The 12,676-nt window shown below is 39.0% G+C and overlaps 1 protein-coding gene across 2 annotated transcripts in view; it reads right to left on the reverse strand.

The window, feature by feature from the left end:
- The window catches only part of ARMT1 (acidic residue methyltransferase 1), a 48,268-nt gene extending 35,707 nt beyond the window's left edge, over positions 1-12,561 (reverse strand). Inside the window, exons 1-5 of one of the 2 annotated variants that reach the window (XM_058419789.1) lie at positions 12,490-12,561; positions 10,962-11,067; positions 10,205-10,446; positions 8,579-8,744; positions 6,855-7,577 (exon numbers count right to left, since the gene is read on the reverse strand). In XM_058419789.1, coding sequence (XP_058275772.1) covers positions 6,855-7,577; positions 8,579-8,744; positions 10,205-10,446; positions 10,962-11,067; positions 12,490-12,539 — 1,287 coding nt within the window. In that variant the 5' untranslated portion in view covers positions 12,540-12,561. Of the gene's footprint in view, positions 1-3,068; positions 7,578-8,578; positions 8,745-10,204; positions 10,447-10,961; positions 11,068-12,489 lie in introns of those variants that run through there. The other variant, XM_058419788.1, reaches the window with a different exon arrangement.
- Positions 12,562-12,676: the final 115 nt, after the last annotated feature.

The following is a 12,676-nucleotide window of genomic DNA, read 5'->3' on the forward strand; positions in this document are numbered from 1 at the left end:
TGAAGACCCTGAGAGCTTTAATCAGCCTCTGGGGACAGTGCCGTCGCACACCATTTCTGTACTCACAAATCAAAAAGTACTTCACCTTTCTCAGGAATGCTGACAGAGAAGTAAATGAAGCTAGGGATAGTACTAATTTTGCTTGTCCTTGTCCCTGTGTGCCTGATACCATTCCACTGCTGTTGCCGAGGACACGGAGGGCCCCAAGCGGAGGGTTTTGTCGGCGTGGATCGTGCTGCTCCAGGGTAACCTCATTGTGCAATCCCAATCCATTTAAGTATTTTTGACGGGTTAAATTTGTACTGAGCGGTCTTACATAAATCCAGGGGAAATCTGGTTTTACTATCCACTGCAAATTTGAACAAAAATTATCATCCTGGATTTGTCCAGCATTCGACTACAGCCTTATCCGTCCTACTGCTGGAGTGGAGTGCAGATGCAGGATTAAAGGATTGTGAAACTTTGTCCTAACTTTCCCGAGCACGCTTCCCCATCGCTAGTCCTGCAGTGCCACGCCTGGCTCGGGAGTTACACTTCAGCTGCTTCCATACCCTTGCTGATGGAGAGAATGCTTACACAGCTCTATCTTGCCGCAGATCTCTGAGGTTATTTGCCCTTAAAGAAAACACAATTTATTCTGATGACAAGAGTAACAACAAAAGAGACCAAAAAAAAAAAAAAAAAAAAAAAAAAAAAGAAAAAAGAAAAAAAAAAAAAAAAGTAGAAATGTCATGTAAAACCCTGAAAAAGAACAAGTGCAATATCCACTCTTCAAGACATTTGACTGAGAAAAAACTACCTTATTACACAATGCTCACACTTTAAAATGCTTTGTCCTTGTTTGCTAGTATTTAAAAGTAAAGCTCTCAAAAGGATTTCATGTTTCTTTTTCCTTAACAGGGAAAGGAAATAATTTAGGAAGGGCTCATTTGGGATTTTTATTTCTAAATAATTTCAAAGAGTCATTTTCATTAATCAAATTCTTTATGTTGTATTTCATAAAATGCATGGAAAGGATGTTCTCAGCCTTTCTAAGCAAAGAATGATGCAAATCTCTTGAATGTAGGTACCTAATAAAGCCGCACTAATTTTTGAAAGAAATAATTTAAAAATTATTACAAATTTTCCCTTCCATCAAAATCCTCAGTGTTGAGCAAGATGCTAAAATTGATTGGTGTTTATGAAACTCCAGTTCCAGTACCCAGTACACTCAAAAACATACCAGCTGATATTCTGCAGGTGTCTAAATGAGAATGGATGTGTAAAAATAATTTCAAAGCCAAAAGTCCTGAGATAAGCATATGTGGTGGGGTCAGCAATCTTCTGAAGGAAACAACCTGGTTTTACAACCCTGGACAAAGGAGGTGGTTAAAAGGCAATAGGCATATGGGGGAACAAATCAGGCTTGGGAAAGAAGTGGGAATCTGTGTAAAGTGAAACCTGCTGCTGAAGATGTATTAGGTCATTTTCAGTCTGAGGAACTTAAACCAGACACAGAGTCCTTGCAAGTCAAAACTCAACCCATGCAGCTATTTTGCAAATCCTCTGTATGTGGATCTTAGGTTTCCAGATATGTATGAAAACTCCATGATTTGCCCCAAGCAAACTAGTTCCCACTAATGTTTCCATCACAATCCAGCAAAGTAGCAGCAAAACTTTTGAGGGCCAATCTAACATCATGGGTGCAACCAAAGCTGCGTATCCAATACATGATGAAGGCACTCAAGTGTAGCTCCAGTTCAGAATTACCTGAAAACAAGAATACAACCAGCTATGAAAAAATGGGGATGCTCTTTGCATAGACACCCGAGCCCTCACTGCAAGTTGAAGGCCCTCCTCTCTCTGAGGAATTTCTCTGTCTCCTAACTCCCTAACCTTAGCCCAGGGGCACACATACTCACTGAGTGGAAATAGGACCACTACACAGATAACACAACAGTCACTGGACAGAAGGAAAAGTAGGTGGAAAGACCCTTCAGCTATCATGAGGGAGCACTCCTGGACCCTAATCCTTTTCCCTGGAATGGTTCTGCCTTTTGCACAGATCCTAAACTAAAATTAACAATTATGTGTGAATATAAACCATCTAGGACCAGAACTCAGTGCACTTCCTGACCTATGATAATTAATGGTATTTTTATGGGAAGTGGGAGATAAGAGATGAAACATATTCCAAATGCAACTGCATGAAATGCATCATCAGGCCTTTCATCAATTAGAGTCACTTGGAAAGCATCAGCCTTACCATGGTAGTGAGACTAATCAATTAGTTAACATTAAGAAAGCAAATAAAAAAGCCCATAGTATATATCCTGATGTATCTTACCTCAGCTTTTAATCTTTTACTTCATTAGACTTGGAAGAAGTAAGTGGAATCCCAGGAAAAATAAATTTCTACAAGGATGAAAATTTTTCTTCACAGGGAGTTTGAAAGATTATGATTATGTCACTTAAGTGATAGAATAGAAGCAGCACAGAAGTACTGAATATGTTTATTCACTCTAAGTTATCACAAGAGAACATTTTATATTTCTTTCACAGTGGAAACAAAGCCAGATGAGCTAAACCTCAAGAAAGCACTGTAAATAAAAACTGTTCTCAACAACGTCTGCAGAGTTCACAACTGCAAAGCTGAGGCTTTGAGAATGTGGATTAATCCATAAACTAATTCTTAATTCATGTAATAATACATGTAAGTGGACTTTTTATTTGCAGGCTATTAGAAATAGAAGTATGTCATCAAGGATAAAAATGTACAGAAGTTTTCAAAACTTTTTTTAGGGAAAAAATAAAAGCAAACAAGAAAACATAAACAGTCCATGTTATAGGACATTTTTCCTCACATGTGTTCTGCCACTAGCATATGGAAAAGAAAGAAATAGGCCACTTTAACCAGCACATTCTCAGTTTTATTTTAAAAACCTTCAAGAGATGTTAGGTGAAATCCAACTTACATTTTGCTTTAAATAAAAATAATTACAAGCTTTTGTTCTGTAATTCTGGGTAAACAGAAAGCTGGTAAGCAAACAAACTTTAGTGAAAAAAAACCCCAACAGTTCTGTACAAGATTCCATTTTGGAATTTTTATTTTAGACACAATTAAGGGTTTCTTTTTAGCTTAAAACCATTTCATAGAGTAATTTTCATGCAACAGAGTAAACTTTTTTTCCTATGCTGTTTGACAGCACAGGAGATAAATGTTCACATGGAACTAGTTGTTAACCATGAATACAAATAACACTATGAACTTCAAAGAAACTATTTCAACAACAGTTAGGGTTTATGGGACATCAGCAAGGTGTGTAAACCAAAGTGTTTTGGAAATACTTTTATCAAAATGGTTACAGCAAGAGTAACACAAAAATATTTCCATTTTTGCTGAGAACTCATGGAGCACTTATCAGTTCTAGAAGAGATTCTGGAAATGACACCATCAGCTGCACCAACCTTAGTAAGTAATTACCAGATACATTTAAGAGATTCTCAATGATTTTTAAGGTTTTGAAATTTTAATAGGAGTAAAAGTAGAGTAAAAATTAGAAAATTCCTTATTATTGCCCTGTTACAGAAGAACATTTTATTGTACCTATCTCTTGCATCTATATCTTTCAAAACCTCACTGAATGAATGTGCTTTACAGGTTTATGCATCAAATCTGTTTCAAAGAAAAAAAATCAGAACCTAAGACCAGAATTATTTTAAGATGGCTTCCCCAGCCACTGAAATAGCATAACACTGTCTGATTTGCACAAAATTATATACTTTATTTCAATACTCTTACAAGCTTCTAGTCATACAATCAACTTATTTTCCACATCAAACAATTTATTTTAAGAAACCTTATATACATAATAAATTATTGTAGATATCTTACATGATAACTTATCAACTATTCAGACAGATGTGTATACTGCCTTTCACTGTGCCTGTGATATTACTTTCCTCCTACTTCAACAGCAATGAAAGTCATCATCAAAAACTGACTTACAAATACAGTTGTTCAAAAGGTAGAAAACAAAAATAAAAAGTAAAAACCTTTTTTTTTGTGTTCCTCAGAATTAATGAAAATGCCTCTGGCTTTTGTGATAAATATTCAAATGGCATATGAAACAGAAATATCAAAATTTTGGATGTACAAATCAGTAGCTCCTGAGTTATACTGTAGAAGCATTTTGGGCAATCAGTTGTAACACAGATGTATCGAAGGAACTTTCTTAAATACTCAAGTTAAAAAAATGTTATATAACAGCACATGCTATTGTTCTAACACATGTTTCAGGTTATGTTTTTAAATTCCACCTAAATGCAATAGGATCATGCTGCCATTTCATGAAGCAGTAATACAAAAAGTAATTAACACTGAATAGCTACAAAAGCATTTCCTATTTTTAAGTAATCTGTAGCAAACCCACCAAGAGAGCACTGTGCCTCACTGGAATATGTCTTCACAACTTTCTTGTGTCATGGGAGACAGTAACACTGCATTTATAGCAACACTGCTGTTATTTTTTCTTTATTTCATACAATCAATCAAAATTTTACAAAAATATAGCCAATAAACATAAAAGTATGCTGCATATTCAGTTCTGCCTAGAGATAGCACGTTGCAATTACAGCTATAGAAGTCAAGCATTTGGAAGTTTTGGCTGTGTATTCCTTACACAGCCACATACTCACATTGTGTATCACCACACAAATTTCTCTTTGTGAGGGGCAAAAGATGGAAAGCGCACTTTTAATGAACTGGAACATAGAACTATTTTTTTTCCACATGACATCATGTCATACCTTATCATTCACATGCTAAGCTAGGAATTACATGTCTTGTAGTAATCGTCATAATTCAGCAATACTGAGCGAATGTGGCTGCATCTCCTAATTGATTTTGTGTTTTGTAGGACTGTATTTATCATAACTTCATATTATTAGTCTTCCCCGATCTGCATTGTGAGTTCCCAGAAGCCTGAAAGCAACCTGGGCACAGGGACACAATAACAACTAGTAAAAAACTAAAGCAAGTTTCTCAGCATGTGTGAGGATTGTGTATGAGGCAAATCTATTTGTCGATGGTGGCCTCAACAGTGACTTTGTGTCCATTATACACTTTTAAACCTCTCCAGCAAATTAAGCCAGCACCTTACAAACAATCTGAGCGCAGGCAAAGCAGATTTCATCCCCAATTCATTTTGCCTCTCTGGACAAGGTATGTTCTCATTCCACATATTCCACAACTTCCATCTCTCTGTTCTTGACCCAAAGCTGTTGCTTCAAAACGCAAATGAAACAAGTTAACAGCATTTTCAAAGATGAGAGACTGAGGCTCCAGTGCACAAATTCATCATGTCGTTTACATACTTGATCAAAGCACTAAAGCTGGAGTGCTGCTGAGCTCTCTCCAGTCAGAGAAATTATCAGCAGTCTGATATTCAGCTTTCCTGACTGGATTTCTAATTTCTGAGGTTCGATCAGGTGCCTAAAGACAAGGATGAATTCACCCTGCAGGAGTACTAAGCCAAAGATACAAAGGAGATGAGAGCAGTAAACCCAGCTCTTAAAATTATAAGTGTCCATTCAACTGCCTCATGAAACTCCTTGCATTTTTGTTTTTGAATACTTGACCTTGGAACCTTAAAATACCCTTTCAGATTTAAGAAGAAGAAAATAAACACAAATAATCAAAGTCATCAGCATTTGGAACTTATTTATCCACTGTATAGATCTCTGCCGTATGAACATAATGAGCAGCAGCTTTTGAGATCAGGGCAGAAGAGTAGAAATGGGCACCCAACAACTCCAGTTAACAGGAACCTGTATGGCACATGCCTCTCTACCCTGCACTTCTCAGTGCAAATGGGGTAGTATAGTCTCCCTGAAAATTAAGGTACCCTTCTTAAAAAACAACCAACCAACCAAAAACCCCCCAAAAAATACATCTGAAAAATAAAGACAATTACCACAACAAAGGAAGCAGCAGTGCTTGAACCTCACACATACACTGCTGACAGGTGCCTGCAGATCAAGTCTGCATTAAATCTAAAATCCAGTTAATGTAACGGCTTGGGTTACATTAATTTTTCTTTGTTTGGGGAGGCTTTTCTGTGTGCTTCTTTTTTGGTAGAGCTTTGTAAATAAACAGTATCTTCAGTATTCTTAAAAGGAGATTTTCCTTTCTTACACTCATCTTCCTACCAGATGGGACAACACTCCCACAGGCAAACTGGCTAGCAACATTCAACTGTGCTTTAAAATTGAAATTCAATTTTCAATTCTACATGAATATTCACAAGCTGTCACCCAATAACTTCTCACTTATTGTAACACAAACTATACTCAAAATATCAAAAGAATCTATCTGTAATTAACTTCTGAATTCTCTAAAATACTAACTTTCACGCAACGCATGAAATGACATGGAGCACAAATTATTCTGAAATAAATAAATTCATGCTAAAGTGGGGAAATTGTTTCTGAAGCAAATTTTTCACTTGTTAAGCTTTCACTCTTTAAAGTCATACCCACTGATGAGGAAAAAATATTATGGACAACTAAATGTTAATTTTAAAGATCTGCTGACACTGGACATTATGAAAACAAAATGTATTGAAATGCAGATTGATTTATGTATACAAAGACAGTTTATAAATTTTTGCACAACATTAAAGTCTTTTGCGGGACAAAAACAACAAATCACTTGGGAGGAAAAAGCGCAAACAAAAAAGAATCTTTACTGAACCCAAGCATGGAACACAGAAAGTAATTATATTAAAGTCAGACTTAATCTCTCTTTCCGAATATTACAAGTCATTTAACTAGAGACCAGCATCAAACTGAACTACCCCGTATTTTCCACTTACCATCCACTCAGTTTCAGAAGCCTGAATTTGCTCACCTTGTCCAGGTTTCAGGCCAACCTGGGTGTCAGATTTCAGTGTTCTCAAACTACAGAGAGGCGCAGGATGAAACTTATTCAAGGCTTGATGAAACGGGATACTGTACTCCCATTTTCTATCTCCTGTCAATTTTCTGTAGTTCAGATCACCCTTGAAAAGAAGCAAGTTTGACTTCTGTAGCTCAGCATACAAGTCAGGAGCAACTTCACTCATACTGGAAAAATCATGTGGTAAAGTCCAGAACATGTGGTCATGGAAAACCCAAACTCCTTTTTTCAAATTGCCTTCCCAGTTTATCCCACATCTAGACATCCACATATGATTAGCTGACCCCAGTTGTTTAATAGTCCAGTTAAAATCATGCTTTGTGGTATCTGATACATACCATGGAATACTTTTTCCATGAAAATAGACTTCATCGGCTAGCTTTGATGATAACAAGAAATCAGCCAACACAAGATCACTTACAAGTTCAAATCCAGCATTATCCAGGATTATGTCAATTCTAACATTACTTCTTTCTGTTCTATTTTTTTTGGCATTTACAAGTAGTGACCAAACTTTTTCCATATCATTCACTAAGATGTAAGGTACCATGTTTTCCAGGGATTGCAAGGGACTGGACTTCTGAGAGCTGTCTTCACCAGCTGAAAAAGAAAGGTCACACTTATTGCCCCACAATGACACCTAGAAGGAAAAAGAAAAAAAAAAAAACAAAAAACCAAACATTTACTAAGTCTCACTGTAGTTAAGAGTCTCAACTTCACATACACTGAAGATTTTGTTCCCTTGCTTTTGTTTTAGGTAATAAAGGTTCCAACTCCACATATTCTTCCAAGCTTTAATAAAACACCACCTCTTTTACAGGTATCTCAACATAGACAAGATTTCATGGAAGAAACTAAAGCAAGCTCTGTATTTACACAGGCGTCAGAAGTGACAAAGATGGAAGATATAGATCAACATAAACACACTGATCACAAAGCTCAAAACAGAAATATCCTCCATACCGCAATCCCAAAAAAATATCAGTGGCAACACAAAAGAGAAGAGTAAGAGCAGATTTATTTTTTTATTACATGCAGCCAAGTAAGCATTTTAGATATATGTATTTTAAGTACTCACTAATGAGCCCTTTGTAAAGATTCATCAAGCACTTATTGTACACTGTTGTCAGCTATGGACTTATTTGTAATCCTACAATACTGTGGGGTTTCTACCCAAAGGCACTATATTCCATGAATAATGTTGTTATTAAGCTTTTAAATCACTTCTGACCCAGACTGACTTTTAATTTTTTCTCCAAAGAAGTCTAAAAACATTTAAAATGCCCAAAATTAACTGCTTTAAGAAATTATAGGTAAATATCAAAAAAGTCATCCAGAATTTGACTTAAAATGTTGGAGAGTTACTGGTTTTGAAGGAAGAATTGCTGGATTTTCATATACACAATGAAGACCAGCAGTTAATAAAAAAGTGTCACATTTAATACAAGTACCCAAAATATAAATATTTTCAGAATATCAGGGCTATCAGGACTTCATCACACTTTTACAAACAAAAGATCTGTATTTTAATTTCCATATGAGGTTCAGATTCTTTATAATCTCAAATTCTTGCTTGTTTCATAGGAGAGATATTTCCAATTTTTGTGTTAAGTACTACCTGCCGTAGTTTACTACGTTTACCTGCAATAGCTTAAGAAATTCCTCCTGAAGTTGCTTTTCATCTAGATCCTTGATGTTCTTAAGAAGTTCCTGAAAGTAAGTGCATAAGGCAATAACAGCTTCTTGGGATTCAAAGAAATTTTGAGCCTTTCCTTCCTTAAATACGTCAAAGTTGTTGATAGGTGGGCTAAAAAGAGAAGAAAAAATAGGCTGACATACTTCCCACATTCCTCATTACAGCACATGCAAAGGGAGCTCAAAGGTCAGGTTTTTAGACTGTACTACAGGCCCTAGGTAGATTTTCCACTTCTAATTTGTCATACTAAATTTTCACACATCTCCATAACAGCCTAATATTGCATCTTGCTAAAACAGACACTATGTAAGGCATCTTTATATAGCAATATATTCTGAAAGTGAACAAGTATTCAACCACAGCAACTCTGGGAATTGCACATACAGTGAGCATTTTGATCTCCAGTCTTCGGACAAGAGAATTAAAACTGTAACATACAAGTAAACTGAAGTCAAGAAAAGCTGGCCTGATTTTCAACATGTCTGTGTGTGCTGGAGTATACTTCCCAGACCAAATTCTCTTCCAGTGATAGGAAGTTATTCCTATGAAAGTCTTGACTAGGATTTTGGAAAATTACCATGACAAATGAGAATGTTGTAATATATAAAAATTATAGACCGATCTATTATGAGACATATTTGCATGATGACCTTTCAACAGATGATTGAACTTCCATCCAAGCATATTGCTTAAGAGCAACTAAATAATGAAGACCAAGGAACTTAGAAGTTAATAATGAAAAGTATCTGCTCAGCTTTTAAAGTGCAATCCAGCAGATCAACCTTATATTTGAAGCTTTTGGTACAAGATATCAAATTAAACATCATACCAGTAGAAACTGGGTCCCATTACTGTGTTTGCATCTCAGCAACACTAAGGGTAAATCCAGTATTCGTGGAGCTCCCATTTTTTTTTTGGCAGCAACGGGATCTTAAACTGTTCATTCCTACCCCATGACATTGTACTGGCACATCTCCATGGTACCAGCACAAGTTTTTCCTGCCCAGTTATTTTTAACCAGTATCAGCTCCCAAAGTTCGATGCAACACATGGTCCGCAAGCACTGCTGTAACTAAGAAGCTGGTGTAGAATGAACAACGGGGGTTGTTCATTAAGATGGGTCTGTTGCTGTAAGAAACAGTTCTCAAATGGTAACTTCAGATTGCAAGCAGCAAAACAATTTAGAATTTTCAACAGATCTATGGCTCTCATATCCTGTGTTTAAGGCTTAAGAGGAAATTCTAAACCAACAAACCTTGTAGAAATGCTACATGATTTTCGTATCTCAATTCACATTAGTCTGCAAAGTCAAGCTATACAGTCAAGCTCAAGAGTTTTCATGTAGACCAACTCACCAAAACTGAAGCATATTAAAAATTTGATAAGCTTCAAATTCTGCTGAATGTAAGGTTTTAATTTTAAATCTGAGGTGCAAGATGAGGAAAAAGGAATATGGTAAAAGCCTAAGATCTTCCTTTACCTTACTCCTCAGCTGTCTTCCTTTTTCCCAAATTAAAAATGGGAAAGGGCAATGTTTTGCAAAGTAATATACCAAGCCACTGAATACTTACTTCAGTGCTAATGCTGCATGGATTCTTCGATACATGTAACACTCTACGTACAGCCAAGGGGACTGAAACCAACTTGGTTCTCCATTTCCATTTGGTAAGTTTCGTTGGTAGTCCAAGTATTGGTTCCACAGCGCAGCATCAGGCAACTCATCTTCCAAAGGGGTCACTGGCTTGTCTGTTTGCAGCTCATTCCGCAGTTTGGAAAGGAAAGATATAGCTCTCTTCTCTGCTTCAACGCCCTTCTGGAAAAAGTGGAGAACAAAAGTTCCTATTCTGTATGTTTATTCCTGTAGAGACACAGATCAACTGTTCATGGAACGTGCGATGTTTTAATGGCCATTTGAGAGTCCCTGACAAATCACAGCTTGATTCAACAAAATGTATTTTGGTGACTAAAGCTCATTTCAGATCCAAGATCCTAAAATGAATTCCATATGGAACTTCTTTTTAGATTGGACTTTTTGCTTATTAGATGTGAAGAGAGTGTTGAAACAGTAGTGTTCAGAAGGTGTCACTGTCTATCAAACACTGCATAAACACAAAAACCCCGAATAAGTGATGCAGTTGCAGATCAGAAGGAAAAGGTTAGACAGAAAGGTGTGTTACAGAACTTATCAAAAACAGCTACTAGAAATTATTTTTGGAAAAATCAGACTAAAGGATTGAGACAAGTCTCACCAGTAAAAACAAGGCAGAGAAAGGATCTCAAAGGCTAGAGGGGAATAAACATCAGGGAAAATAGGGACCTTACTCTTACCTCACCGTGTTCTTCAAAAAATTCATTTTTATGTCGATGCAAAGTATCAATAACTCTTGTGAGGATCTGCGGAAGTCTGTCTTTAATTGTAAAATATGCAAAGGATCTAAAAAACAGAGGATCAATATTTTATTGTTGTCAGAGAAGGATGAAATGGCTTCAATTAAAAAAATGCAAGATCTTTGTGCTAGTTTGGGCTGGGATAGTTTAATTTTCTTCACAGTCGCTAGTATGGGGGTCTGTCTTAGATTTGTGCTGGAGACAGTGTTGACAACACAGGGATGTTTTCCTTGTTACTGAGCAGGGCTTGCACCGAGTCAAGGCCTTTTCTGCCTCAACCCGCGAGGAGGCTGAGGGTGCACAGGGTGTTAGGAGGGGACACAGCCAGGACCAGCTGACCCTAACTGACCCAGAAGCTATTCCAGACCATGGTGTCATGCTCAGCCATGGAAAGGATACCATTAGGAGAAGGAAACCAGGAGGAAAAGTTGGCGAGGGAGCCACTGCCTTGGCATCTGTCAGTTCGTGGTGAGTAATTGCTTTCATCTGCCTTACTTGGTTTTCTTGGGTTCTATTTCTCTTTGCTCTTTTCATTACGATTTATTCTCATTCCAATCATTAAACTGCTCTTATCTCAGCCCACAAGTTTTCTCATTTTTACCCTTCTCATTCACTTCTCCCCACCCCACTGAGCTATGTGGTGCTTTGCTGCCAGCTAGGGTTATAAACACAACAGTATTAAAAGTAGCTTTCCATGCCCTTAAAGCAGTAGACAGCAATAAAAACAAAACCAAAACAAAACGAAAAAAAATTCAAACTGGTCACGTTCTAGTGCCGACATTTGCAGAACATTATAAACAGCAGTCTTTTCAAGGAAGAAAAAGCTACATTTAGCTGGCCCGGCCAAAACAGCTAAAAATTGCAGTCAATTCTAGGCTAAAACGCGACCTCTACTGCTAAGACACCCGATGCAAAACCTGGGAAACGTAAAACCAAAAGCACAGCTACGTGCTCAAAGTTTATCATGTATCTCATATCAACAAGAAACGCGCTCTCCACTATATGTTTGATTTACATTTTCTCCACACGCTGTTTATGTACGAGGACTACGAGCAGACCGCGGCCAGCCCCACAGAGAGCGCACACCCGGCGCGGAGGACGATTTTTACTGTGAGATCTCTACGCGGTGGGCAGGAGCGGTGGACTGGAGCCCCGGAGCCGAGCAGCTGCACAGGGAGCACGGGACAGCCGCCGACACCGCCCCACGGTCGTGCCGGGCCGGGCCGGGCCTGCGGCGGCGGCAGCGCCGCGCCCGCAGCGCCGCCTACGGGCCTCGCTCGCCGCCGGCGCCGCTGTCCCCGCCCGCCCCCCCGGGCCAAGAGCCGCCCCCCGGGCCAAGAGCCACCCCCCGGGCCCGCCCGGCGCCCGAAAACCTCCGCTCCCCGGCGGCGGAGTGCCGGACGGCTTCTCAGCTCCCTTCCGCCCCCCGCCTCGCCGCCAGTGACGAGCGCGCCAGGCCGCGACGGACCCCTTAAACCTGCCCGAGAGGGACACCGGGAGCGCCGGTACCGCCGCCATCTTGCTCCGCCCCCCCGCCAGCCGGCGCTCCGCCCTCCCCCCCCCAGCCCCCTCCCGGAAGCGGGCCCGAGAGGCGGCCGGACGTTATTGGCGCGCGGGCCGCGCCCCGCCGCGCGGCGACGGACGGGCGGGGCGTG

Source organism: Hirundo rustica, chromosome 3, assembly GCF_015227805.2.
Source record: "Hirundo rustica isolate bHirRus1 chromosome 3, bHirRus1.pri.v3, whole genome shotgun sequence".
NCBI lineage: Eukaryota > Metazoa > Chordata > Aves > Passeriformes > Hirundinidae > Hirundo > Hirundo rustica.